The 24,523-nt window shown below is 48.6% G+C and overlaps 1 protein-coding gene across 1 annotated transcript; it reads left to right on the top strand.

Annotated features, from left to right (window-relative positions):
• Positions 1 to 8,158: 8,158 nt before the first annotated feature.
• TUBAL3 (tubulin alpha like 3) lies at positions 8,159 to 23,744 on the top strand. Its single transcript, XM_083700677.1, has 4 exons — positions 8,159 to 8,384; positions 14,765 to 15,008; positions 18,969 to 19,117; positions 22,347 to 23,744. Exons 1-4 carry the CDS (start codon positions 8,382 to 8,384, stop codon positions 23,325 to 23,327), a joined length of 1,377 nt encoding a protein of 458 aa, XP_083556803.1. The 5' UTR covers positions 8,159 to 8,381; the 3' UTR covers positions 23,328 to 23,744.
• Positions 23,745 to 24,523: the final 779 nt, after the last annotated feature.

Raw genomic sequence — 24,523 nt, 5'->3', positions numbered from 1 at the left:
AGCCTTTCATCTGCATCCAAGAGGGGGCATAGGAAGATCTCTGTTGAATCAGAACAAAGGTTCTCATCGTCCTATGAGCCTGGCTGCAGGATCCGACCAAAGGAGGTCCATCTAGCCCAGCACCCTGTTCTCAGCGTGGACAAATGTCTCTGGGAAACCTGCAAGCAAGACCTGAAAACCTGTAGACACTGAGAGACAACAGGACTGCTCAAGGTGCCCCAACTATAAAATTGGAGAAATCGAGAGAGATATACCCGCACCAGCAGCATATCTCTTCTTTTTCGTATCCAAAAATACAAGAAGGGCTTTTACACTCGCCAGAAGCTCAGCTCTGCCCTTGCCAGTCCTGGAAGGGTCCTTTAAAAAAGTCCCATATGCTCAGAGACTTTGCACCTGTTCACTGGGGGAGATAGGAAGCTCAGAGCACTTGTTCTTTAGATGTCCCTTTTATGAAGAGGCACGTAGTGAGACCATTGATCCCCTGCTGGTGAGGCTCGCTGACCTCCCGGAAAAGCAAAAAATCAACCTTTTCCTGTTAGGCAAAGATCCTAAGGCGACCCGGATGGTCACCAGATTCTGTGTACAGATCTGTAGGCGCAGACCACCCCCCGACCCAAACTAATTTGTTAAGAAAATCCCCAAACTCGGTTCCATGAGAGACTCTGGGTCATCTCTCTGCGGTAGCTTATCTTAAAGTTTTAAGTGTCTATACGCTTATCGCATTTATAAATTTTAAATTTATTGTTGTACATTGTTTTAAATGTTTGCTTTCCTTCTGGGATTGTACCCCAAGTGTGTTTTATAAGCTGGTCTCTGACGGTAATAAATTATCTATATCTATCTATCTATCTATCTATCTATCTATCTATATCTATCATCTATATCTATCTATCGATCTATCTATCTATCTATCTATCTATCTATCTAGCCATTGAGGCTAGCACCCCATTACTCTCCAGCATTCCTCGGATGAAAATAGGGCCATTTCTCACTCCCTGCAACTGACCCTCCTCAATCCCCCATTTTTGGTGCCCCCCCCCCCCCGGAGCATTTCCTATCAGAAGAAGGGCAAGTGTGACGCGGCAGCTAAAAAAGCCAATGCAATTCTGGGCTGCATCAATAGGAGTATAGCATCTAGATCAAGGGAAGTAATAGTGCCACTGTATTCTGCTCTGGTCAGACCTCACCTGGAGTACTGTGTCCAGTTCTGGGCACCACATTTCAAGAAGGACACTGACAAACTGGAACGTGTCCAGAGGAGGGCAACCAAAATGGTCAAAGGCCTGGAAACAATGCCTTATGAGGATTGGCTAAGGAAGCTGGGCATGTTTATCCTGGAGAAGAGGAGGTGAAGGGGTGATATGATAGCCATGTTCAAATATATAAAAGGATGTCACATAGAGGAGGGAGAAAGGTTGTTTTCTGCTGCTCCAGAGAAGCGGACACGGAGCAATGGATCCAAACAGCAGTATAAAAACATGTATTGCTCTTGTCTGATCCCACCTAGAGTCCTGTGCACCACAGTTTAAGAAGGATATTGATCCTTGCAGATCAAGGGTCTGGAAACCAAGCTGCATGAGGAACAGTTGAGGGAGTTAGGGTATTTAACCTGGAGAACAGGAGACAGATGATATGATTGTTGTTGTTTCGTCGTGTCCGACACTTCGTGACTCTTCGTGACTTACATGGAGCAATGGATCCAAACTACAAGAAATAAGATTCCACCTAAGCATTAGGAAGAACTTCCTGACAGTAAGAGCTGTTCGACAGTGGAATTTGCTGCCAAGGAGTGTGGTGGAGTCTCCTTCTTTGGAGGTCTTTAAGCAGAGGCTTGACAACCATATGTCAGGAGTGCTCTGATGGTGTTTCCTGCTTGGCAGGGGGTTGGACTCGATGGCCCTTGTGGTCTCTTCCAACTCTATGATTCTATGATTCTAAGTGCCACCGTCGTTACACCAGTGGGACACAGCAGCCACTACAAGCTGCCCAAGGGGATGAGGCTGGCAGCGAAGGCCATGGGGAGGCAATGGGATGGCTCCATTGCAGCTGCCACAACCGCCGTTGCTCAGGACAAGTGCCAGCTCCTCCTTCTCCTTGTGCTCCGGTGGGGGGAATAAGGGACATTCCGGGATCAAATCAGAATCTGGGATGGCTTCCGTAATTCCAGGACTATCTCTGGGGAAAAGGGACACTTGGAGGGTACGGGACGCATTCCTAGCCTTTTGAGCCTCCATAAATTTCTCTAGCCCTATGCGGCCTAGGACCCTCGTACCTACGGGACCGCCTCTCCTGGTATGCCCCGCGGAGGACCTTAAGGTCCACAAATGACACCACTTTGGAGGTCCCAAGTCGCAAGAAGGTTAGATTGGCCTCAACTAGGGCCAGGGCCTTTTCAGTACTGGCCCCAACTTGGTGGAACGCTCTGTCACAAGAGACTAGGGCCCTAGGGACTGGCATATCATATCTGGCAACCAATTAATCTCTTGGGTTTCAGATGGATGGTACATCTTTCCGCAGGGCCTGCAAGACAGAGCTGTTCCGCCTGGCCTTTGGCTTGGACTCAGTTTGACCCTTATGTTTCCCTCCCCTTATGATTGATTTATGGGCTACTTTTAAAATGAGGTTGCATTTTAAATTGTATTTTAATCCGTATTTTTAAAAACTGTCCCCCCCCATTATGTTTTATTGTAATTTTATTGCTGTTAGCCGCCCTGAGCCAGGCTCTGGCCGGGGAGGACAGGGTATAAATAAATTTTATATTATTATTATTATTGGTCCTTTTAGAGCTGTCCAAGTTGGTGGCCACCGCAACCTCTTCAAACTGTTTGAGATGCTTATATCAGACGGGAGTCAGCCCCAAATCTTGCGGGGTGGGACATTCCACCCCAACCTTTTTCAAAAAGCAGCTTTCATACTTCTCAGGTGCATACATTTGAAGCACACTGAAAGCTCATATACCCAACGCCGGAAGCAATGTGCTTTTAAATGTATTCGGTGTATGCAGCCCTTATTGTATTCAAGAGTCAACTGTTCCTTGCCGTACGGTTCATGGTAACCACCTGGGAATGTTCTTCTGGGATCTTCTTTCTTGTTATTTCAACCTGTTGGATTGGCTCCCACCCTCTAGAGCAGTAGAAAAACAAGCTTCCTCTATCTTCCATGTGACAACCCTTCAGATATTAGAAGATGGCTATTGCTTTTGAATTCTGGTGCTGGAGGAGACTCTTGAGAGTCCCATGGACTGCAAGAAGATCAAACCTATCCATTCTTAAGGAAATCAGCCCTGAGTGCTCACTGGAAGGACAGATCCTGAAGCTGAGGCTCCAAGACTTTGGCCACCTCATGAGAAGAGAAGACTCCCTGGAAAAGACCCTGATGTTGGGAAAGATGGAGGGCACAAGGAGAAAGGGACGACAGAGGACGAGATAGTTGGACAGTGTTCTCGAAGCAGCCAGCATGAGTTTGACCAAACTGCGGGAGGCAGTGGAAGACAGGAGGGCCTGGCTGCTCTGGTCCAGGGGGTCACGAAGAGTCGGACATGACTAAACAACAACAATCATATCATCTGTCTCCCGTTCTCCAGGTTAAATACCCAACTCCCTCAACTGTTCCTCATGCAGCTTGGTTTCCAGACCCTTGATCTGCAAGGATCAATATCTTTCTTAAACTGTGGTGCACAGGACTCTAGGTGGGATCAGACAAGAGCAATACATGTTTTTATACTGCTGTTCTTCTTTTTATGTGTCAAATAATTTAATTTAATTTTTAATTCCCCCCTTTCCTTTATTTTATTATTAAATTCATATTACACGTTAGTTACTGTACAATTTCAGCACTGTACATAACATAGGTAAAGGTAAAGGGACCCCTGACCGTTAGGTCCAGTCGCGGACGACTCTGGGGTTGCAGCGCTCATTTCGCTCTATAGGCCGAGGGAGCCGGCGTACAGCTTCCGGGTCATGTGGCCAGCATGACTAAGCCGCTTCTGGAGAACCAGAGCAGCGCACGGAAACAGCGTTCACCTTCCCACTGGAGTGGTACCTATTTATCTACTTGCACTTTGACGTGCTTTCGAACTGCTATGTTGGCAGGAGCAGGGACCGAGCAACGGGAGCTCACCCCATCACAGGGATTCGAGCCAACAAGCTTCTGATCAGCAAGCCCTAGGCTCAGGGGTTTAACCCACAGCGCCACCCGCGTCCCTTGTACATATCATATTAAATATACGGATTCCCCACATCTAACCCTATACCCTATTCACCATTTACCCAAATACACGTGACTTCCCTCACCCACATCCATGATGTCCTTCTTGCTACATTAAAACTCTATCATATCACTGTGCTTGTATTTATTCATCACATTAATCAATCCTCTATTCCAGAATCATTGCATCCTAGCTTAATGAACTCAATCAGTACTTACCCAAAGATTTCCATTGAACTAATATTGTACCATATATTCTTGAACACACTTCCATTCCTTTCTTAATTCTTGTTTAGATTGCATTCTAATTAGAATTTATACTGCTGTTCTATTGGTTCTGGTCTATATTTATATTTTAAGGATATATTTTGTCTTTTATATGGCACACCACTTAGACTATAAGAGCAGCTTGACAGTGGAATGGTAGTAGATTCTCCCTCAATGGAGCCTTTTAAGCAGAGGTTGGATGGTGTTCTAGCCTGCCTGGCTGGAGTTAATATTTAAATCTTAGAATAGCTTTGGAAGTGGATATAGGCTGTAGGGTTAGAAGTAGAAGATAGTGTATTTTAAAACAGTATTATTTGTAAGTGATAAAATGTGAAGTTTTCTATGGCTAAAGTAAGTGTGATTTTAAAAAATGGTTAGAAATTATGATATATGTAAACTGCTAAAGATGAAGTACAGTAGTACCTCGGGTTAAGTACTTAATTTGTTCCGGAGGTCCGTTCTTAACCTGAAACTGTTCTTAACCTGAAGCACCACTTTAGCTAATGGGGCCTCCTGCTGCCGCCGCGCCGCCGGAGCACGATTTCTGTTCTCATCCTGAAGCAAAGTTCTTAACCTGAAGCACTATTTCTGGGTTAGCGGAGTCTGTAACCTGAAGCGTATCTAACCTGAAGCATATATAACCTGAGGTACCACTGTAAAATGAAAATCAGATAGGTGGGACGTGGGGAAGCCCACCTAACAATGTTTAGAAAAATAAAGATAAGAGAAGAATCTGTTGGTATTGTTTGTTTTCCTGTTTGTGTTCTTTATTTGTGTTATAAAATGAATAAAAAAATTGGGGGGAAATTAATAGACCGGCTGGATGCAGAGGAATGGTGGGAGGCAGCAACTGAGGAAGAAGGTTCAGAGGTTGGGGATTGGTGGTGAGGCGTCGATGAGTGGTCAGACGGAGCAGACTGAGAGGAGGAGAAGGAGGTGTCAGAAGCTGAAGAGATAACAGGGTTTAGTGCGCAGGAAGAGGCTGTGGCAGAGGTAGAGAATGGAGAGGACTGAGGGAATCCAGAGGCAGAGATGAGGCAGGTTGGTGAAGAAGCCAGGGTGTCTCTCCCTCCTGCTGCAACCAGCTCCCCTCTTTTCTGGTCTGCCGGAACCAGAAGAGATATGAAGAGAGAGGAGCAAAGGCAGGCATGCTGGCGTAGTCTCAAATTGCTTGGGAACAACCCAGAGGAGGAGGAGACTTAGACAACTGTTGGAAGGTGGGGAACTTCAGTCCCTACAACTGCTTCATCATCATCATCATTTTATTTGTAGGACGCCTTTCCATAGTGAAAACAATGCTCAAGGTGTGAAGAAGATCCACAGAAGGGACTTGGAAAAGAATTAAGAGCCTCGGACATAAGATCTCCAGGTTGATGGACTAGATGGATCTGACAGAAAGGACTGGCAGAATCCAAAACCAGGGAGAGGAGAGGGTGGAAGAAGATTGGGAAGTTAAAGCTTATATTTAGAAATTTTGTAAAATTAATGACTGTTAGAAAAATCGTGGAATGATATTATATGGATTTAGTAGAAATGTTAGAAGAAGTTAAGAATAGATAAGTAATTTAGTCTTAAGATGGAAAGGATTTGCTGAAACAATTAGAAGAACTGGAATACAAAAAGGGAGGTGTGAGGAAGTCGAGGAAACAAGGAAATGAAGGATAGAATATGGAAAAGGAGAGATGTATTTTAAACTGTTTTTGTTTTGATTTATTTATGTGTTTAGTTTAATGGGTTTGGGTTGGGCTTTATATTATTTGTATACTGTATTGTACTGTGGTGTTTTTTCACTTTTTTGTTTTCTTTCTTTCTTTTTTGTCTCTATTTTTTCTTTTTTCTTCTTTTTCTGTAACTTTTAAAAGTAATAAATATTATTTTTTAAAAAACAATGCTCAAGACGGCTTACAGCATGACAAGATTTACAGTCAGACCTTGGGTTACAGCTGCGTTGTTTCGGGTTGCGGACTGCCGAAACCCGGAAGTACCAGAACGGGTTACTTCCGGGTTTCGGCGGTCGCACATGCGCAGATGCGCTAAATCACACTTTATACAGGACTGAGGCATGTGGAGGATCCATTCGCAGCTCTAGCCGTGAGCAGAGGATCCCGGCGCTGGCGGCAAACCGCTATGTACAGTGTATGTGACCATCGCACGCATGCGTTGTATGTAGCGACGCGCACATGCGCTGTACATAGCGGTTTGCCGCCACGCCGCTCGAGCACTGTACAAATGGCAGTGGGATCCCTCTATCGCTGCTACAGCCGCATGTAGAGGATCCTCTGTTCGCGGCTGCAGCTGCAAGCAGAGGATCCCAGCACCGTTCATACGGCACTGGAGCGCGGCAAACAGTGCATGTGCGGCATTTCTACGTATGGTGCATGCGTTGTGTGTAGCGATGCCCCACCCTGGGTGTCATGACGCCTTCGTTCGCCCCTGGTGTTCCGTGTTCACGATCTGCTGTTATAGTCCAACAATTGGGGGAGGCAAGCGTCTTGTTTGTGGGACGGTTCTTGCCCCCCAGCCCCCAATCTGGGGCCAACCATAGCTGCAGCTTCCAAACCAAGGGGAGCCCTGCACAGAGAGCATTACAGTAACCCAGTCTCATGGTAGCCAACGCCTGCATAGCATACTGTAGCTAAGCTAAGAGCAAGAAGGCAGGAAGTGCAATATGTTCCTAGCTGTAAAAGAAACAAAAAGTTTTCCCTGTCCTGACAAGACAGAAGTACTGTTTTGGGGGGACAGGGGGCGGGCAGGTGAGGAGGCCTCCCTGGTCCTGAATGGGGTAGCTGTGCCCCTGAAGGACCAGGTACGCAGCCTGGGAGTCATTCTGGACTCACAGCTGTCCATGGAGGCGCAGGTCAATTCTGTGTCCAGGGCAGCTGTCTACCAGCTCAATCTGGTATGCAGGATGAGACCCTCCCTGCCCACAGACTGTCTGGCCAGAGTGGTGCATGCTCTGGTTATCTCCCGCTTGGACTACTGCAATGCGCTCTGCATGGGGCTACCTTTGAAGGTGACCTGGAAACTTCAATTAATCCAGAATGCGGCAGCTAGACTGGTGACTGGGAGTGACCGCCAAGACCACATAACACCGGTCTTGAAAGACCTACATTGGCTCCCAGTACGTTTCTGAGCACAATTCAAAGTGTTGGTGCTGACCTTGAAAGCCCTAAACGGCCTCGGTCCTGTATACCTGAAGGAGCGTCTCCACCCCCATCGTCCTGCCCAGACACTGAGGCCCATCGCTGAGGGCCTTCTGGTGGTTCCCTCCCTGCAAGAAGTGAGGTTACAGGGAACCAGGCAGAGGACCTTCTCAGCAGTGGCGCCCACCATCTGGAACGCCCTCCCATCAGATGTCAAGGCAATAAACAACTATTTTACTTTTAAAAGACAACTGAAGGCGGCCCTGTTTAGGCAAGCTTTTAATGTCTGATGCTGTATTGTTTTTAATATTCAGTTGGAAGCTGCCCTGAGTGGCTGGGGAAACCCAGCCAGATGGGCGGGATATAAATAATAATAATATTAATAATAATAATAATAATATCACCACATTGGCAGTATTGGAAAACCGACACCTGTGGGTTCCCCACCACCACCAAAAGTGTGCACCGTGCAGGATCCTTCCTGGGGGGGTCGGGACGCTCTCAGAAAGGATGTGAAGATTTCTCAGCAGCCGTTCCACTCCGAACCTGACAGCAAGCAGAGGCATAAGCCAGTAGCAAACTATTGCGGCCGATTCCAGCCTTTTCCTGGCATTTTTTGAAAAAGCGCCTCTGTTGCTTTAAATGAGGAGAGGACTTCATCTTCAGGTGGAGTCAATTCTTGCTGGGTTATAAATTTGCTGGGAGCCGAGAAAGCAGCTGGTTGTTGTTTTTTTGCTGGAATCTTAGCAAGCGTATAGAACCAGTATGGTAAGATGATGGCATTGTAGTTTCTCGTTTGGATCTGAAACTGTCGCTTGAGTGCTGTATGTATTGATTTTATCTGGGCTGTGGATCCTTTTGATAACTTTCAGTTAACTTTTCTGGAAGGGTTATTGATGAATACTTTAAGCTCATTTGGGCTGGTGTTTGCTCCTTATAAGGTAAAAGCTAGGCTGTAGCAAAAGGGAGGTTTAGAGGGAGGGGGGTCTTTTCCGCACACCCCTCCCCTTAGTTTTTCTCTGTTCAGGGGCTTAGCTGATCTTCTTGCAAAGTTGTGGGTCTCCTTTCTGACAGCTGAGATCTCTTTTCCCTCTGGATCTTTAGAGGCATAAAATGTGTTATTCTGTCGTATAAAGTCCCGCTCTCGTTTTTTTCCACCTCCCCTTTCCTCCTGCCCTTTCCCCTACATTATTTCACACTTCAGTTATGAGCATGGTTTAGGTAGGAGATTACTGTACTTTTGCAGATTTCTTGCCCTTATTCCCCTCCCCTGTATAAGAGGAAACTGCCATATTGCCTTTGTCTACTGTAATCCCAAGGGCTGATATGCTAAAAGAATAGAGCTGTTCCCCCTTTCCAGAAAAAGAAAAATTATATATATTATTTGTGAATGTTTCAAAACTATAGACTCTCGGACAACCTCAAAAAGAGTTTAACTAAACTTCTGGGAAGCTTTTCCAAAGGACTGCTGCTTGCATTTCATTTATTTATGCTAATCTTAATGGATTTTAATTAAGATAGCTGCTTAGGGGGTGTAGGGGGAGTCCAAAAATCTGGAGTGCTTTATCCCCAAAAGGAGATCCATTGTTGGTCTTTACTCGTGAGTAGGCCCAGGTCCACTGACAGGGCAGTTCTGGAAGTCTATATTGCATGAGCTGAATTTCTGAGCTGTGACTTCACTCCTTAACCCAGCAAAAATTTGGATTCAAAGACCTATTGTTCTCTTGTTATCAAGTTGCCCAGTTGAGTATTTGCATGGAAGTTTAACTAGGAAAACCTGCCAGTCCCACAGTGTTCACTTGGAATTCCCGGAGGGGAGAAAAAACCCTGTACAATTTTGATCTTGTATGGTCCTGGAGCAGAAACGGATCAAGCTTTTTTATTTTATTTTTTTTAAGTTGGGGGGTGGTATGCTTTAACAGTTGCACGTGGAAGCCAAGAGACGGCTGTCTCCGACCGGGGAAATCTTCTGCAATTCCAGACTGGCTTCCTTGCTCTGTGGTTGCGCCAGGAGCAGGTGCTACCACTTGGCAAACTGTTGAGAGAGAGGAAAAAGGGGAGTGGGGAGACTTCTGTTCTTTGCTGGCCACAAGGAATGTCCCGAGTGACTCCAGCAAATTGGGACAGAAGAGCTACAATTAGAACTCCCATCATAGATAGATGGACGGGGACTGTGGCATGTTGCGGAGGGCGGCATGAAAAGCAGCTGTCAGAACTGATGAGCAGAAGCTGGTGTGGTCATCTTGCATTTTGATCGCCTGTAGGCTTCCCGGGGCTGACCGTTGTAGGATGTGGGAGGGAGCGAGCGAAGGACTGGATAAACTCTCCTCTGATCCTTCGCGTTGTGTTCTTGACACATGACTCATAATCTCGCCGCAGTTGGAAGAACGCAGATCAGGCTGTGGCTGACCGTAGTCATCTCACTGGGATAAAGCTTTTCTTAAAAAATTAATGCTTCTTCTGCTTTATTTCTCCGCCCCAAAAGCACGCATGTCTCATGGTCGTGGCATCTCAAATATGCTGAACAGATTTCGCCGGGTTTTACACCTGTTCTTGAGGCGCTCTTGTCTCTCGGGCCATTTCTGGGCTCTGAACCAAAGTCTTGCCACAACTCTTAAAAAAACAAAACCAAAAGGGAAGGCGCTATGTGGAGTCATCGAAAGTAACTGCGGGAGTTCAGGACAGCTGAATGGAAGCGGTACTGCATTTATGGTCAACCAGGATGATCGGCCTGCTTCCATCAGCTTGGGGAGCTTCCAGGATGTTCCTAGTTTGGGGTAGGATTCCATTGGATTGCGGCCAATTCAGGTGGCGCAATGATAGTCGATCCGAGAGCTCGAGCTGCAAACCTGCTTTGGCAAAAGCTTGGGATTTTTTGCAAGAAGGAAAATGTCTGGAAGATGTGCTTGCTTTGATGCAACATCATCTGTCCTCTCCCTGCAAACAAGCCAGGATGAATGCACACCAACTAGCCAATGTTATCCAATCTCCTTGCAAACGAATCAGGATAGATGCTCAATACAACAGAGACACCTGTAAGTGAAGTGCCCTTGGTTTGAAAAACACAGAGCTCTTCAGCCAAATGTTTATCATCTGCCCTTAACCCTGCGATCCCAAGGGTGGGTTGTTGTTGTTTAGTCGTGTCTGACTCTTGGTGACCCCCTGGACCATGCACACCAGGCACTCCTGTCTTCCACTGCCTCCCGCAGTTTGGTCAGACTCATGTTGGTCTCTTCGAGAACACTGTCCCACCATCTCGTCATCTGTCGTCCCCTTCTCCTTGTGCCCTCCATCTTTCCCAACATCAGGGTCTTTTCCAGGGAGTCTTCTCTTCTCATGAGGTGGCCAAAGTATTAGAGCCTCAGCTTCAGGATCTGTCCTTCCAGTGAGACTCAGGGCTGATTTCCTTCAGAATGGAGAGGTTTGATCTTCTTGCAGTCCATGGGACTCTCAAGAGTCTCCTCCAGCACCATAATTCAAAAGCATCCATTCTTCGGCGATCAGCCTTCTTTATGGTCCAGCTCTCACTTCCATACATCACTACTGGGAAAACCATAGCTTGAACTATACGGACCTTTGTTGGCAAGGTGATGTCTCTGCTTTTTTAGATGCTGTCTAGGGTGGATTACAATTTACTATTATAACCCAGGGTGGGTTACAACAATTTAAAATACATCTTTTAACAACAATTTAAAGCAAATGGTTAATGTTGCTGGCTATGAAATGACCCAGACCTTGCGACCCCCTGAGGCCCTTCTTTGTGTGGCTCCTCTTCAAGGCGTCTGGAGGGTGGCAGCACGAGAACGGGGCCTTTTCAACAGTGGCTCCCCGGTTGTGGAATGCTTTCCCCAGCCAGGCTTGTCTGGTGCCTTCCTTAAATATCTTTAGGCTCCAGGCAAAAATGTTTCTCAACCTGTGGTTGTTCTCAACCTGTGGGTGCCCAGATGTTGTTGGACTACAACTCCCATCATCCTTGAGCTCTGGCCTTGCTAGCTAGGGATGATGGGAGTTGTAGTTCAACAACATCTGGGAACCCACAGGTTGAGAAAGGCTGCTCTATAACCAAGCTTTTTGGCTGATTTACATTCTATGGCATCCATCTGTATCGGGAGACAATACAATACACCTCTGGGGGCTGAAGTCAAGATGTAGGAAGGTTGCAGCACCTGCTGGGGCTTCGGAGACAGATGTGGGAGAGATTACTGGTTTGTTTTTGTTTTATTACGTATTTTGAATCCTCGTTTTCTATTTTTCTGTTGTGAGCCACCCTATGATATTTGGAGGAAGGGCAGTATACAGATTTAATACATACCGTACTTTTCCGTGTATAAGACTATGGTTTTTTTATGCAAAAAAATCATGCTAAAAATTGGGGGTCATCTTATGCATGGGTAGTGCATAGGGTGGACATTTGATTGGTTGCTGCCGAGGCTCAGTGGCTATTGTGCATGTTATTGGTTGCTGCGTCAATGGGTGGTGTTGATTGGCTGATGCTTCAGCAGTTGGGCGAGCGACTGGCAGCTTCTGCTGGCAGACGGGAGGCGGATTTAGCGACACGTGTGGGTGAGCGGTTTTCGGCAGTCCCCCCTAAAAAAGCTCAACAACTCCGGGTAATTCCCCCTAAAAAGCTCAATAGTTCTGTGGCATCTTCCCCCATTTTCTTAAATTTGAGTTCCCAAAGATAGGGGGCGTCTTATAGACAGAAAAGTATGGTAATCTTTGGTATGTAAACCTGAATTTTGCTCAGCTACGTCTGATTCCACACATGTGTGTATGTGTGTTTTTGTCTGTGTCTCTCCCTCTGGCAATCGTTTCTCCTCCTCTGGATTATGTTGTCTTTTGGACGCGTTAGTCCTCCTCAGCATCACCACAAAATACAACTCATTTTTGGCCTTCTGCCCCAGACTCCTGCCTTCTCCTTTCTTAGACTCTCTGATCTGAGCAGTGCAGGCAACAGTAGTTAAGTTTCTCCCAGGGACGGGGGATAAATTTGATTCTGTTCACATTTAAAGGCAGGCTTGCTGAATCTCCATTTGCTTTGCAAAAATGCAGCTAGTAGGCAAAATTGCATTGAAAAATGTGTATAGTACAGTGTTTTTCAATCTTTTTTGGGCAAAGGCACACTTGTTTCAGGAAAAAAATCACGAGGCACACCACAATTAGAAAATGTTAAAAAATTTAACTCTGTGCCTATATTGACTATATATAAAGTAATTCTCTTGAATAGGAATCAAACACAAAGAAAGTATTTTATAATTACTTTATTATGAAATAGTAAGTAAACAGAAATATGAAAAATTATAAAATATTTTATTTTAAAATGTTTCGAATTTTTCAATTTTTCCCACGGCACACCAGGCAACATCTCGCGGCACACTAGTGTGCCGCGGAACAGTGGTTGAAAAACACTGGTATAGTAGGAGAAAGTCACACGAAACGCTGGCAAATTTCCCCAAAGACTTTTTTTTACACCATATTTTTCATTTTAGAAGATGCACCAGACCACAAGACACACCTAGTTTTGGGAGGAGGAAAACAAGGAAAAAAATATTCTGAATCTCAGAAGCCAGAACAGCAAGAGGGATGGCTGCACAGTGAAAGCTGCAATCCCTCTTGCTGTTCTGGCTTCTGGGATAGCTGCGCAGCCTGCATTCGCTCCATAAGACACGCACACATTTCCCCTTACTTTTTAGGAGGGGAAAAGTGAGTCTTATAAAGCAAAAAATACGGTAATTCACAAACTGGGTATAGAAATGAGGATTGGTAAAAATGAAAAGCCACGGTAGCGAAACACACACACATTTCCCCATCCCCATCTCTCCTGGCTGCCCTGTCCCTCTGTGACATCACAGAAGCTCATCCAATCCAGGCCGGAGGCTCCTCCCACAAAGAGTCTCTGGCACAGCACACTGCAGCATGGATTTTTATTGCAGTTAAGGTCTATTATTGATCGCTGGCCACAAAAGATAAGGATGGAATCTCTTTAGGAATAAAGGGGTTGTTTTAAACACGTGGCTATCATAAGACCAAAGGTTTATCAGCCGAGCTGGGGAAGGGGAATCACATCTGGCAACCAATGTACCCCTTTGGTTTCAGATAGTACACAGGTAGACGAGTCTAAAAAGCCTGGGATACAAATTTTCATGGCCCTCTAGTGACTATGGTGGCTCATTTACCAGGACGAAGGTATTTAGCATTAACAATGGAAGTTTGCACACTATTCTGACCAAACGAAGCCTCCTGGTGTATCTTTTGCTCTAGGATACACCTGAATATAAGGACGCGGGTGGCGCTGTGGTCTAAACCACAGAGCCTAGGACTTGCCAATGAGAAGGTCGGCAGTTCGAATCCCTGTGATGGAGCGAGCTCCCGTTGCTCGGTCCCTGCTCCTGCCAACCTAGCAGTTCGAAAGCACGTCAAAGTGCAAGTAGATAAATAGGTACCACTCCAGTGGGAAGGTAAACGGCGTTTGTATGTGCAGCTCTGGTTCACCAGAAGCGGCTTAGTCATGCTGGCTCCCTTGGCCAGTAAAGCAAGATAAGCACCGCAATTTCTGTTCTCATCCTGAAGCAAAGTTCTTAACCTGAAGCACTATTTCTGGGTTAGTGGAGTCTGTAACCTGAAGCATATGTAACCTGAAGCGTATGTAACCCGAGGTACCACTGTATTAAATAAGAGAGAATTGGAGTTCTGCCAAGAATTCACCCCAAGGTTATGCTCAGACCAGCCTCGGTCCAGCGTCTCCACCCCCATCGTTCTGCCTGGACACTGAGGTCCAGCGCCGAGGGCCTTCTGATGGTTCCCTCACTGCGAGAAGCCAAGTTACAGGGAACCAGGCAGAGGGTCTTCTTGGTGGTGGCGCCCGCCCTGTGGAACACCCTCCCACCAGATGTCAAGGAGAAAAATAACTACCAGACTTTTAGAAGACATCTGAAGGCAGCCCTGTTCAGGGAAGCTTTTAACATTTGATGCATTACTGTATTTTAATATTTTGTTGAAAGCCGCCCAGAGTGGCTGGGGAAGCCCAGCCAGATGGGTGGGGTATAAATAATAATAATAATAATAATAATAATAATAATAATAATAATAATAATTATTGCTGGTGAAGGGTGTTAAAGCATCTTTCTCTCTGTCCCCTTCCATTCCAGAGGGAGTGCCTGTCGATCCACATTGGCCAAGCTGGCGTTCAAATGGGCAATGCCTGCTGGGAGCTCTACTGCCTGGAACATGGGATTCAGACAGACGGCACCATCGCCGGGAACCAGGCAGCTCCCAAAATCCTGCCAGAGACGGAGCAGGTGGATGCTTCTTTCGAGACGTTCTTCTGCGAGACTGCGTCAGGGAAGCACGTGCCCAGGGCAGTCTTCATTGACTTGGAACCGACTGTCATAGGTAATATAATCTGCAGAGATCCATTAGGATGAAAACGACCTCTGGGACATTTTGTCGATGTCCAGTAGTGAGTGCTGCCAACTCACCTAGGCGCAAGATACAAGAGAGCTGCCTTAAGGCTCTTCCAAACTTCTTTGTTTTCAAGAACAGGTCTGGACTTTAAAGCACTGCGTCACAGCACTCCCTGGGAAAGCACACTCTCTACCATAGCAAATGGAGCGAACAGCAATCCACAGAAAACCCAATTGGCTGTTTCTTCCACTTCAGAGTTAAAGAGCGGGTTTTCAGGCAGGAGTATTTTCCAGTTCTACCAATACATGCAGAGGCTAGATCCAGGAACCTTTTGCATGGGAAGTACTGTATTTTTCGCTCTATAGGATGCACCGGACCATAGGAGGGGGAGAACAGGGGGAATTCTCCCTCTCTCTGCTCAGCGGAGCCCCTTCCATTTCTCCCCCCGCTTCACTGAAGGGGCGCTGCGCAGAGAGGGAAAACTGTGCAGCGCCTCTCCAGCGAAGCGAAGCCTGGAGAGCAAGAGGGATCGGTGTGCACCGACCCCTCTCGCTCTCCAGGCTTCAGGCGGCCATCTGCAAGCCTTCAGAGCACGGGGGGAACTCCTGCTGTGCTCTGAAGGCTTGTGGATAGCTGCTTGAAGCCCCCGGAGTGCAGTGGGAGTTCCCTGCACTCCGGGGGCTTCAGGTGGCTTCAGCAAAAGCAACGCGAAGCCTCCGGAGCGCGGGGGGAGCTCTCCCTCTGCACTTCGGAGGCTTCGCATTGCTATCGCTGAAGCTAAGGAGCCTGCATTCGCTCCATAGGACGCACACACATTTCCCCTTCATTTTTGGAGGGGGAAAACTGCTTCCTATAGAGCGAAAACTATGGTATGTACAGGGCCACTAGGCTACAACAGTCATACCTCATGTTACGTTTGCTTCAGGTTAAATCTTTTCAGGTTGTGTCCCCCAGTGACCCGGACGTACCGGAAAGGGTTACTTCCAGGTTTCGCTGCTCGCGCATGCGCAGACGCACAACATGACATCACACGCATGCGCAGAAGCGGTGAATCGTGACCCGTGCGCGCACAGACGCGGGTTGCGTTCTTCTCAGGTTGCGAACGGGCCTCTGGAACGGATTCCGTTCGCAACCAGAGGTACCACTGTACCGTCCTTGCCACTTTTGCTGGCAAGGCTGCTGTGCTTTTAAAATCTGGTGGGAATGTAAGTTGTCCAGCTATTTTTATGTTTGGAGACTTCAAGTACAGTTGTGCTTTGGATTCCGAACGCCTTGGTACTAGGATGTTTTGGCTTCCAAACGCCGCAAACCCGGAAGTGAGTGTTCCAGTTTGCAAACGTTCTTTGGAACCTGAATGTCCGATGGGGACAATCCACGGCTTCCAATTGGCTGCTGGAGCTTCTTGCAGCCAATCAGAAGCCGCACTTTGGTTTCTGAATGCTTAGGAAGTTGAATGGACTTCTGGAACAGATTCCATTCGACTTCCACGGTACGGCTGTAAACTACTTTCCTTGCATTGTTTTCTCTTGCTATGATTTGACAACATCGCAGCATATGATTAAATAAAGCAGTGCCATAGCTACAGGGAGACTATTTGAATTTTTTGCCCCGGGGGGGGCGGGGGGGGGAAGCTTCCAGAGGTGTGCTATTGAGGCTCCCAGCTTTTATGTGTGTACGCAAATGCGCGTGGGGGGTGGTGAGTGCCAAACTGGGTCTTTGACCCGGCTGAAGTAAAGTCTAGGTTTGCCCCTGAAATAATGGGTTGCAATTCCAGGGGTGAGTCTAATGTACAGTGGTACCTCTGGATACGAACAGAATCCATTCCGGAGCCCTGTTCGCATCCTGAAGTAAACATAAGACATGACAGCGTGTGTGCGCGTGTGTCGCGCTTCCGCATGTGAGCGTGACATCATTTTGAGCGTCTGCGCCTGCGTGAGTAGCGAAACCCGGAAGTAACGCGCTCCGTTATTTCCGGGTTGCCACGGAGCACAACCCGGAAATACATAACTTGAAGCTACTTCAACCCGAGGTATGACTGTAGAAGCAAACTACCGTATTTTTCGCCCCATAGGACGCAGTGGCCCATAGGACGCACCAAGTTTTTTTGGGGGGGAAATGAAGAAAAAAAATTATTTCCCCCCCATGCGCTTGTGGGGCCGGCAGCGGGGAGAAGCGCTCTTCTCCCTGCCGCCCTCCTGCAGACCAGGTCCGGGGACAGCAGGAAGACGCGCTGCGCCTCCCAGCTGTCCCCGGAGCTTGCGGGGCTGGCGGCAGGGTCTCCCCGCCGTCAGCCTTCAAACCACTTCAGGAGACAGCGGGATGGCGACGTTCCGCCTCCCTCTGTCCCCCGACCTTGTGGGGCTGGCGCTGGGGCTCTCCTGAAGCCTGGAGAGCGAGAGGGGTCGGTGCGCACCGACCCCTCTCGCTCTCCAGGCTTCAGCGAAAGCCTGCATTCGCCCCATAGGACGCACACACATTTCCCCTTCATTTTTGGAGGGGGGAAAGTGTGTCCTATAGGGCGAAAAATACGGTACATCACTTCTTTTGGATTTTCAGGAAAGTAGGCAAACTGTTAGAGGCAGGACAAACATGGCGCCCTGCAGATGTCGAGGACTAAAACTCCCAACCACCTTACCCAACAGGGCCAATGGCAAGAGATGTTGGAGGGTACTCCATAGTAGAGTAACAAAGGGCATTTTCTGATTTATTGTGCCTGTGGACTCCCTCTTATCCATGGGTCAGCAAACTAAGGCCCAGGGGCCAGATCCGGCCCAACTGCCTTCTGGATCCGGCCCGCGGACTGTCTGGGAATCGCTGCATGGATCAGCATGGAGATTCTGATCATTCCCCCCCCCTTACACACACTGCGGCGGCACCTCCCTCCCTCCCTCCCTCCCTCCTCCTGGCTTCTCCCCGCCCTGCCTAGAGGAGGAAGGAGGCTGAGCTTTGTTGAGCCACGAATGGCTGAGCCACTTTAAGCAGCCCCTGTCCAGAGCCAGCCCTTTCGCACCGCTCATCATCCATCTGCCGCCCCCCCCCCCGACCCTGCCGCTTGCAAGGCACAGGAGCTGCGGGTAGCTGAGTGCTATTTAAAACAGAGCAGCCCCTCTCTGGAGCCAGCCCTTTCATGCCGCAATGCGCTCTATGTGGGGCTACCTTTGAAGGTGACCCGAAAACTGCAATTAATCCAGAATGCAGCAGCTAGACTGGTGACTGGGAGCAGCCGCTGGGAGCAGCTGCTGGGACCACATAACACTGGTCCTGAGAGATCTGCATTGGCTCCCAGTACGTTTCTGGGCACAATTCAAAGTGTTGGTGCTGACCTTTAAATCCCTAAACGGCCTTGGTCCTGTATACCTGAAGGAGCGTCTCCACCCCCATCGTTCAGCCCGGACACTGAGATCCAGCGCCGATGGCCTTCTGGTGGTTCCCTCATTGCGAGAAGTGAGGTTGCAGGGAACCAGGCAGAGGGCCTTCTCGGTGGTGGCACCCACACTGTGGAACGCCCTCCCAGCAGATGTGAAGGAAATAAGCAGCTATCCTATCTTTAAAAGACATCTGAAGGCAGCCTTGTTTAGGGAAGTTTTTTAATATTTAATGCTGTATTGTTTTTAAACACTCGATTGGGAGCCGCCCAGAGTGGCTGGGGAAACTCAGCCAGATGGGCGGGGTAGAAATAATAATTTATTTATTTATTTATTTATTTATTTATTTATTTATTATTGTTATTATTATCCCGTCGCCGACATCGCCAGCCCCTGCCGCTCACAAGGCACAGGTAAGCAGCCACCGGGGGTCGTCTGGTGCTGTCAAGAAGGGAGGGGAGATTCGGTGGGGGAATTCCACCCCCCCCAATATAGTCTGGCCCCCCACAAGGTCTGAGGGACAGTGGACCGGCCCCCTGCGGAAAAAGTTTGCTGACCCCTGCTCTTATCTCTCTCCCTACAGATGAAATCCGCACAGGGCCTTATCACTCCCTCTTCCATCCCGAACAGCTGATCAGCGGCAAGGAAGATGCAGCCAACAACTACGCCCGAGGCCACTACACCATTGGGAAGGAGATAATTGACACAGTCCTGGGCAGGATTCGCAAAATGGTTAAGTTTCCCCTGCACACACACACACGCTAACGCCTATGCCATAAGATGGCGTAAAAGCTTACCGTATTTTTCGCCCTATAGGACGCACCGTCCCATAAGGCGCACCTAGTTTTTTGGGGGGGAAATAAAGGGGGGGAATTAATTTTCCCCCAGGCACGGAGCTGGGGCGGGGGAAGCCCGAGCTTCCCCCGACCCCAGCCCCCAGAACAGGCAACTCTCCGCAAGCCGGTGCCGGGCTCCCGTGCCTTGCGGAGAGCTGTGCCAAGCCTGGGCGCGCTGAGCTCAGTGCGCGCAGGCTTCAGCATGCAGGCAACTCTCCGCAAGTTGCGGGAGCCTGGCGCCGGGCTCCCGCGCCTTGCGGAGAGCTACCTGAAGCCCCAGCGTGACTGCTCAGCGCGCCAGGGCTTTGGGATAAGAGGCAGCTTTGCGCAAGCCGGGGGAGGGCTCCGGCGGCTTGAACACAGCTACCCGAAGCCCCGGCGCGATTGCTCAGCGTGCCCGGGCTTCGGGGTGCAGGCAGCTCTGCGCAAGCCGGGGGAGCCCGGGGGGAACTCCTGCGGGCTCCCAAGGCTTGCGGATAGCTTCCTGAAGCCTGGAGAGCGAGAGGGGTCAGTGCGCACCGACCCCTCTCGCTCTCCAGGCTTCAGCGAAAGCCTGCATTCGCACCATAGGACACACACACATTTCGCCTTCATTTTTGGAGGGGAAAAAGTGCATCCTATAGGGCGAAAAATACGGTAATTCACAAATGTTCATAGCCAGGCTGGAGCCAAACTGGAGACACATGGGATGGGTTTTTGTGCACAGTGTTGTGAACTGGTCTGATGGGGAAAGTGACAAGGCTGTTCCAAACATGCAAGAGCACAGGCAGCTCCAACTGAGCAGATAGGGGCTGTTTCCGAGCACAATTCAAAGTGTTGGTGCTGACCTTTAAAGCCCTAAACGGCCTCGGCCCAGTATATATGAAGGAGCATCTCCACCCCCATCGTGCAGCCCGGACACCGAGGTCCAGCTCCAAGGGCCTTCTGGCGGTTCCCTCCCTGCAAGAAGCCAAGTTACAGGGAACCTGGCAGAGGGCCTTCTTGGTGGTGGCACCCGCCCTCCCACCAGATGTCAAAGAGAACAACAGCTACCAGACTTTTAGAAGACACCTGAAGGCAGCCCTGTTTAGGGAAGATTTTAATGTTTGATGCATTACGGTATTTTAATATTTTGTTGGAAGCAGCCCAGAGTGGCTGGGGAAGCCCAGCCAGATGGGCGGGGTTTATTTATTTATTTATTTATTTATGCATGCATGCCTCTGTATCCAAGCTCCTCCCCCTTGAGAGAGTTTCAGAGCCTTAAAGAGTCAACCTCTGGCCTGAAGGTGGTGGCCACTCCTCCAGCATGCCACAACCTCCCTCCTAATGAGCTGTGGGACTGACGATGAGCGCTGCAAGACATCCAGGCTCTGGCTCAAGAGGCCTTGGTGGTGTGGGAAGTTCCAGTGGAAGTTCTTTTTTCAAAAACTATATATAATTTCCAAAAACCATGATTTGGACTTCCATCAACTGCATCTGAAGATTTTCCAGTCTTTAGCACTTAATCTGCATTTCATTATTTTCAGTATTACATTTAATACTCCTTCACTAATAATTCCTATCCTAGTTTTCTTTGCAATGTTTCACATAGTCCTCCTTACAAACTTATTGCAATCCTACTGGCATAATCTGTTGATTACAATTGCTTTTCAAGTAGTTCATATATTTACTCCAGTCCTCTCAGAGATTCTCAATCTCTGATCCCGCAGGTTTTGAATCCTTCCTGTCACCTTATCCAATTCTGCACTGTCCATTAATTTCGTCTGCCATTCTTCTTTCATCGGTAGTTCTTGTTTCCCTTTCTGTGCCAACAATACTCTTGCTGCTGTTGCATATAAAAACAGTTTACTGTCCTGTCTATTAATGTCCTCACTTACAATGCCAAGTAAAAATGCTTCTGGTTGTTGTTTTTTTATAAATGTACCGTATTTTTCGCCCCATAGGACGCACTTTTTCCCCTCCAAAAATGAAGGGGAAATGTGTGTGCATCCTATGGGACGAATGCAGGCTTTCGCTGAAGCCTGGAGAGTGAGAGGCATCGGTGCGCACCAACCCCTCTCGCTCTCCAGGCTTCAGGAAGCTATCTGCAAGCCTTGCAAGTGCGGCGGGAGTTCCCGTGGGCTCACAAGGCTTGCAGGCAGCAGCCTGCAGCCCCAGCGAGTGTCCACAAGTCTTGCGCGCCTGGCAGGACCTCCCTGCCACCCGAAGCACGCAGAGCCCTCCGGAGGGCTCCCTGTGATTCGGGCAAGTGTCCGCAAGCCTTGCGCGCCCGGTGGAAGGTCCCGCTGGGCGCGCAGGGCTTGTGGCGGCAGCCTGCAGCCTGAAGCACGTGGAGCCCTCCGGAGGGTGCTCCGTGCTTCGGGCAGGTGCGCAGAAGGCTTGGGGCGGCAGCCGCGGCTGGGGTGGGAAATAATTTTTTTTATTCATTCCCCCCCCCAAAAAAAAACGAGGTGCGTCCTATGGGCCGGTGCGCCCTATAGGACAAAAAATACGGTATATTTCAACATCTTTTTCATCTCGTTATATATCATTTCCACTGGAAGTTATTGTCCAGCTGCCTCACGTGTGATGGCCACCCTATCTTCAGCAGTCATCTCTGGGTCCTGACCCCAGATCCTGCTCCACATCTTGTGCCCTGCAGCCTCCGACTCTGTGTCCAGGTCTGCTTTGCATTGCACCACTCTGGGCTCCTTCCAATGTCCAGAAGATCAGTGCTTATGTACCTAGAGGATCCCACTTCCGGTTTTTCTAACATCTCAAATGGTTTGCTTTTAGGAGTAATGGTTAAATGGAGCTCTGACTTAGAAGAGGAACTCCTTGACTTGGGATCACTGAGTGTTTTCTCTCAAATCCCCTACTGCTTTAAGGTGGGCTACGTTCAGGTGCCACAAACCCAGTCCTTCAAACCACGGTTTGGCAACTTGGGACTGTGCCTTGGGTTCCCTCCTCCTCCTCCACTTCCTGGTTTTCTCCCATCACAGTTTGCTGTGATACCCCAATCGGGCAAACCATGGTTAGCACCTAAACCTGGTCCCACTTTGTGCATATGTACATGATGACATAGCTGTTGAGCAACGTTCTTACTAATCGAGCTGTTATATTACCAACAGCCATCTCTAATAACCAAATTTCTCTTCCTGATGCAGGCTGACCAATGCAGCGGCCTCCAAGGTTTCTTGGTCTTCCACAGCTTCGGCGGAGGAACAGGATCAGGCTTCACTTCGCTTCTGATGGAGCGCCTCTCGGTGGAGTACAGCAAGAAGTCAAAGCTGGAGTTCTCTGTGTATCCTGCCCCCCAGGTCTCCACGGCCGTCGTGGAGCCCTACAACTCCATCCTGACCACCCACACCACCCTGGAGCACTCCGACTGCTCGTTCATGGTGGACAACGAAGCCATCTATGACATCTGCAATCGCAACCTTGACATCGAACGCCCCACCTACACCAACCTCAACAGGTTGATCGGGCAGATCGTCTCGTCCGTGACGGCTTCCTTGAGGTTCAACGGCGCCTTGAACGTCGACCTGATAGAATTCCAGACCAACCTGGTGCCTTACCCCAGGATCCACTTCCCCTTGACCACCTACGCCCCCATCATCTCGGCCGAGAAGGCCTACCATGAGCAGCTCTCCGTGCCAGAGATCACCAACGCCTGCTTCGAGTTCTCCAACCAGATGGTGAAGTGTGACCCACGCCGGGGAAAGTACATGGCTTGCTGTCTGCTGTACCGGGGGGACGTGGTACCCAAGGATGTCAACGCGGCCATCGCGGCCATCAAGACCAGAAGGTCCATCCAGTTTGTGGACTGGTGTCCCACCGGCTTCAAGGTGGGCATCAACTACCAGCCACCCACGGTGGTGCCCGGGGGGGACCTGGCAAAGGTGCAGCGGGCTGTCTGTATGCTGAGCAACACCACCGCCATCGCGGAGGCCTGGGCCCGGCTGGACCACAAGTTCGACCTGATGTACGCCAAGAGGGCCTTTGTCCACTGGTACGTTGGGGAAGGCATGGAGGAGGGGGAGTTCTCCGAAGCCCGGGAGGACCTGGCTGCCCTGGAGAAGGATTACGAGGAAGTCGGGAGGGATTCTGCGGACGGGGAGGAAGAGGATGCTGAGGAAGAATATTAAACCCAAGGCCATGCGTCTGTATGGGCCAATCCTGCATGCAACTGGGCTAAGATGGGGAGGTGAACCAAACCTGTTGACTCTTTCTTTAAAAATAAAAAAACCACCACCCCGTAATAAACATTACTGTATCTCTTACAAGACTTGTGTAGTGTAAGGACTTTTTAACACATTGTACTTTTTTTAGAAGGCACTTCCTTGTAGCTTTTTGAATCTTTACTTCCTATCTTAGAATTATGTGAAATTAACTCTTTTGAGTGCGGATCTTCGGAGGGGGAGGAGGCAGGAGAGGCTTGGCTGTCCTGTATCACTTCTGCGCACTCAAGAATGGGTAAGGGGAGGGGAAAGTACCCTTTATTATTAGAAGACGCTGTGATCTGCTTCTTTGTACTTTAATAATAAAAAAGTGGAACACCTCTAGTATGGGAGCTTCCTTTCCGATGCAAATAATAATAATAATAATTTTTATTTATTCCCTGCCCTCCCCAGCCAAGGCCAGGCTCAGGGCGGCTAACAAGCAATAATAAAAACAAGTTGAATGAATACAACTTAAAAACAAGATTAAAATACAACATTAAAATATTGAAACAGTAAAATATTAAAATGCAGCCTCATCACAGCAGGAGAAAGGAAAAAGAAAAAAGAAAGAGGGGGAGGGAATCAAACTGATTCTGAGCCAAAGGCCAGGTGGAACAACTCTGTCTTACAGGCCCTGCGGAAAGAAATCAGATCCTGCAGGGCCCTGGTCTCATGAGACAGAGCGTTCCACCAAGTTGGGGCCAGTGTTGAAAAGGCCCTGGCTCTGGTTAAAGCTAATCTAACTTCCTTAGGGCCCGGGACCTCTAGGGTGTTGCTATTTATGGACCTTGAGCCTCTCTGTGGGGCATACTGGGAGATGAGCAGGCATGAGGACCTAATCTGGTTTGGGATCACACCAGCAGTGTGTGGGGGGGGGGGGGAGTGTTTAAACCCCTTAACCCGCCCCTCCACAACGCCAGGGTCCAAATTGAGGCTGCTGTGCTTGATTTTTTAAAAACCAAGTTGTGCTGTTGTGTCTAGTTTGGCCCTGATATTCAGTGTTTCCCAAACATACAGTAATTGCATATTCCTTCTGAGAGTTTAGTCTTACCAGCATACTGGTGATTTGGGAGTAGTTCTAATAATACTATTTTGAAATTGAAATACTTTATTGTCACTTG

This window comes from Podarcis gaigeae, assembly GCF_964106915.1.
Source record: "Podarcis gaigeae genome assembly, chromosome: 10".
Classification (NCBI taxonomy): domain Eukaryota; kingdom Metazoa; phylum Chordata; class Lepidosauria; order Squamata; family Lacertidae; genus Podarcis; species Podarcis gaigeae.
The sequence above is the reverse complement of the archived record's forward strand: the minus strand, read 5'-3'. Positions and strand labels throughout refer to the sequence as shown.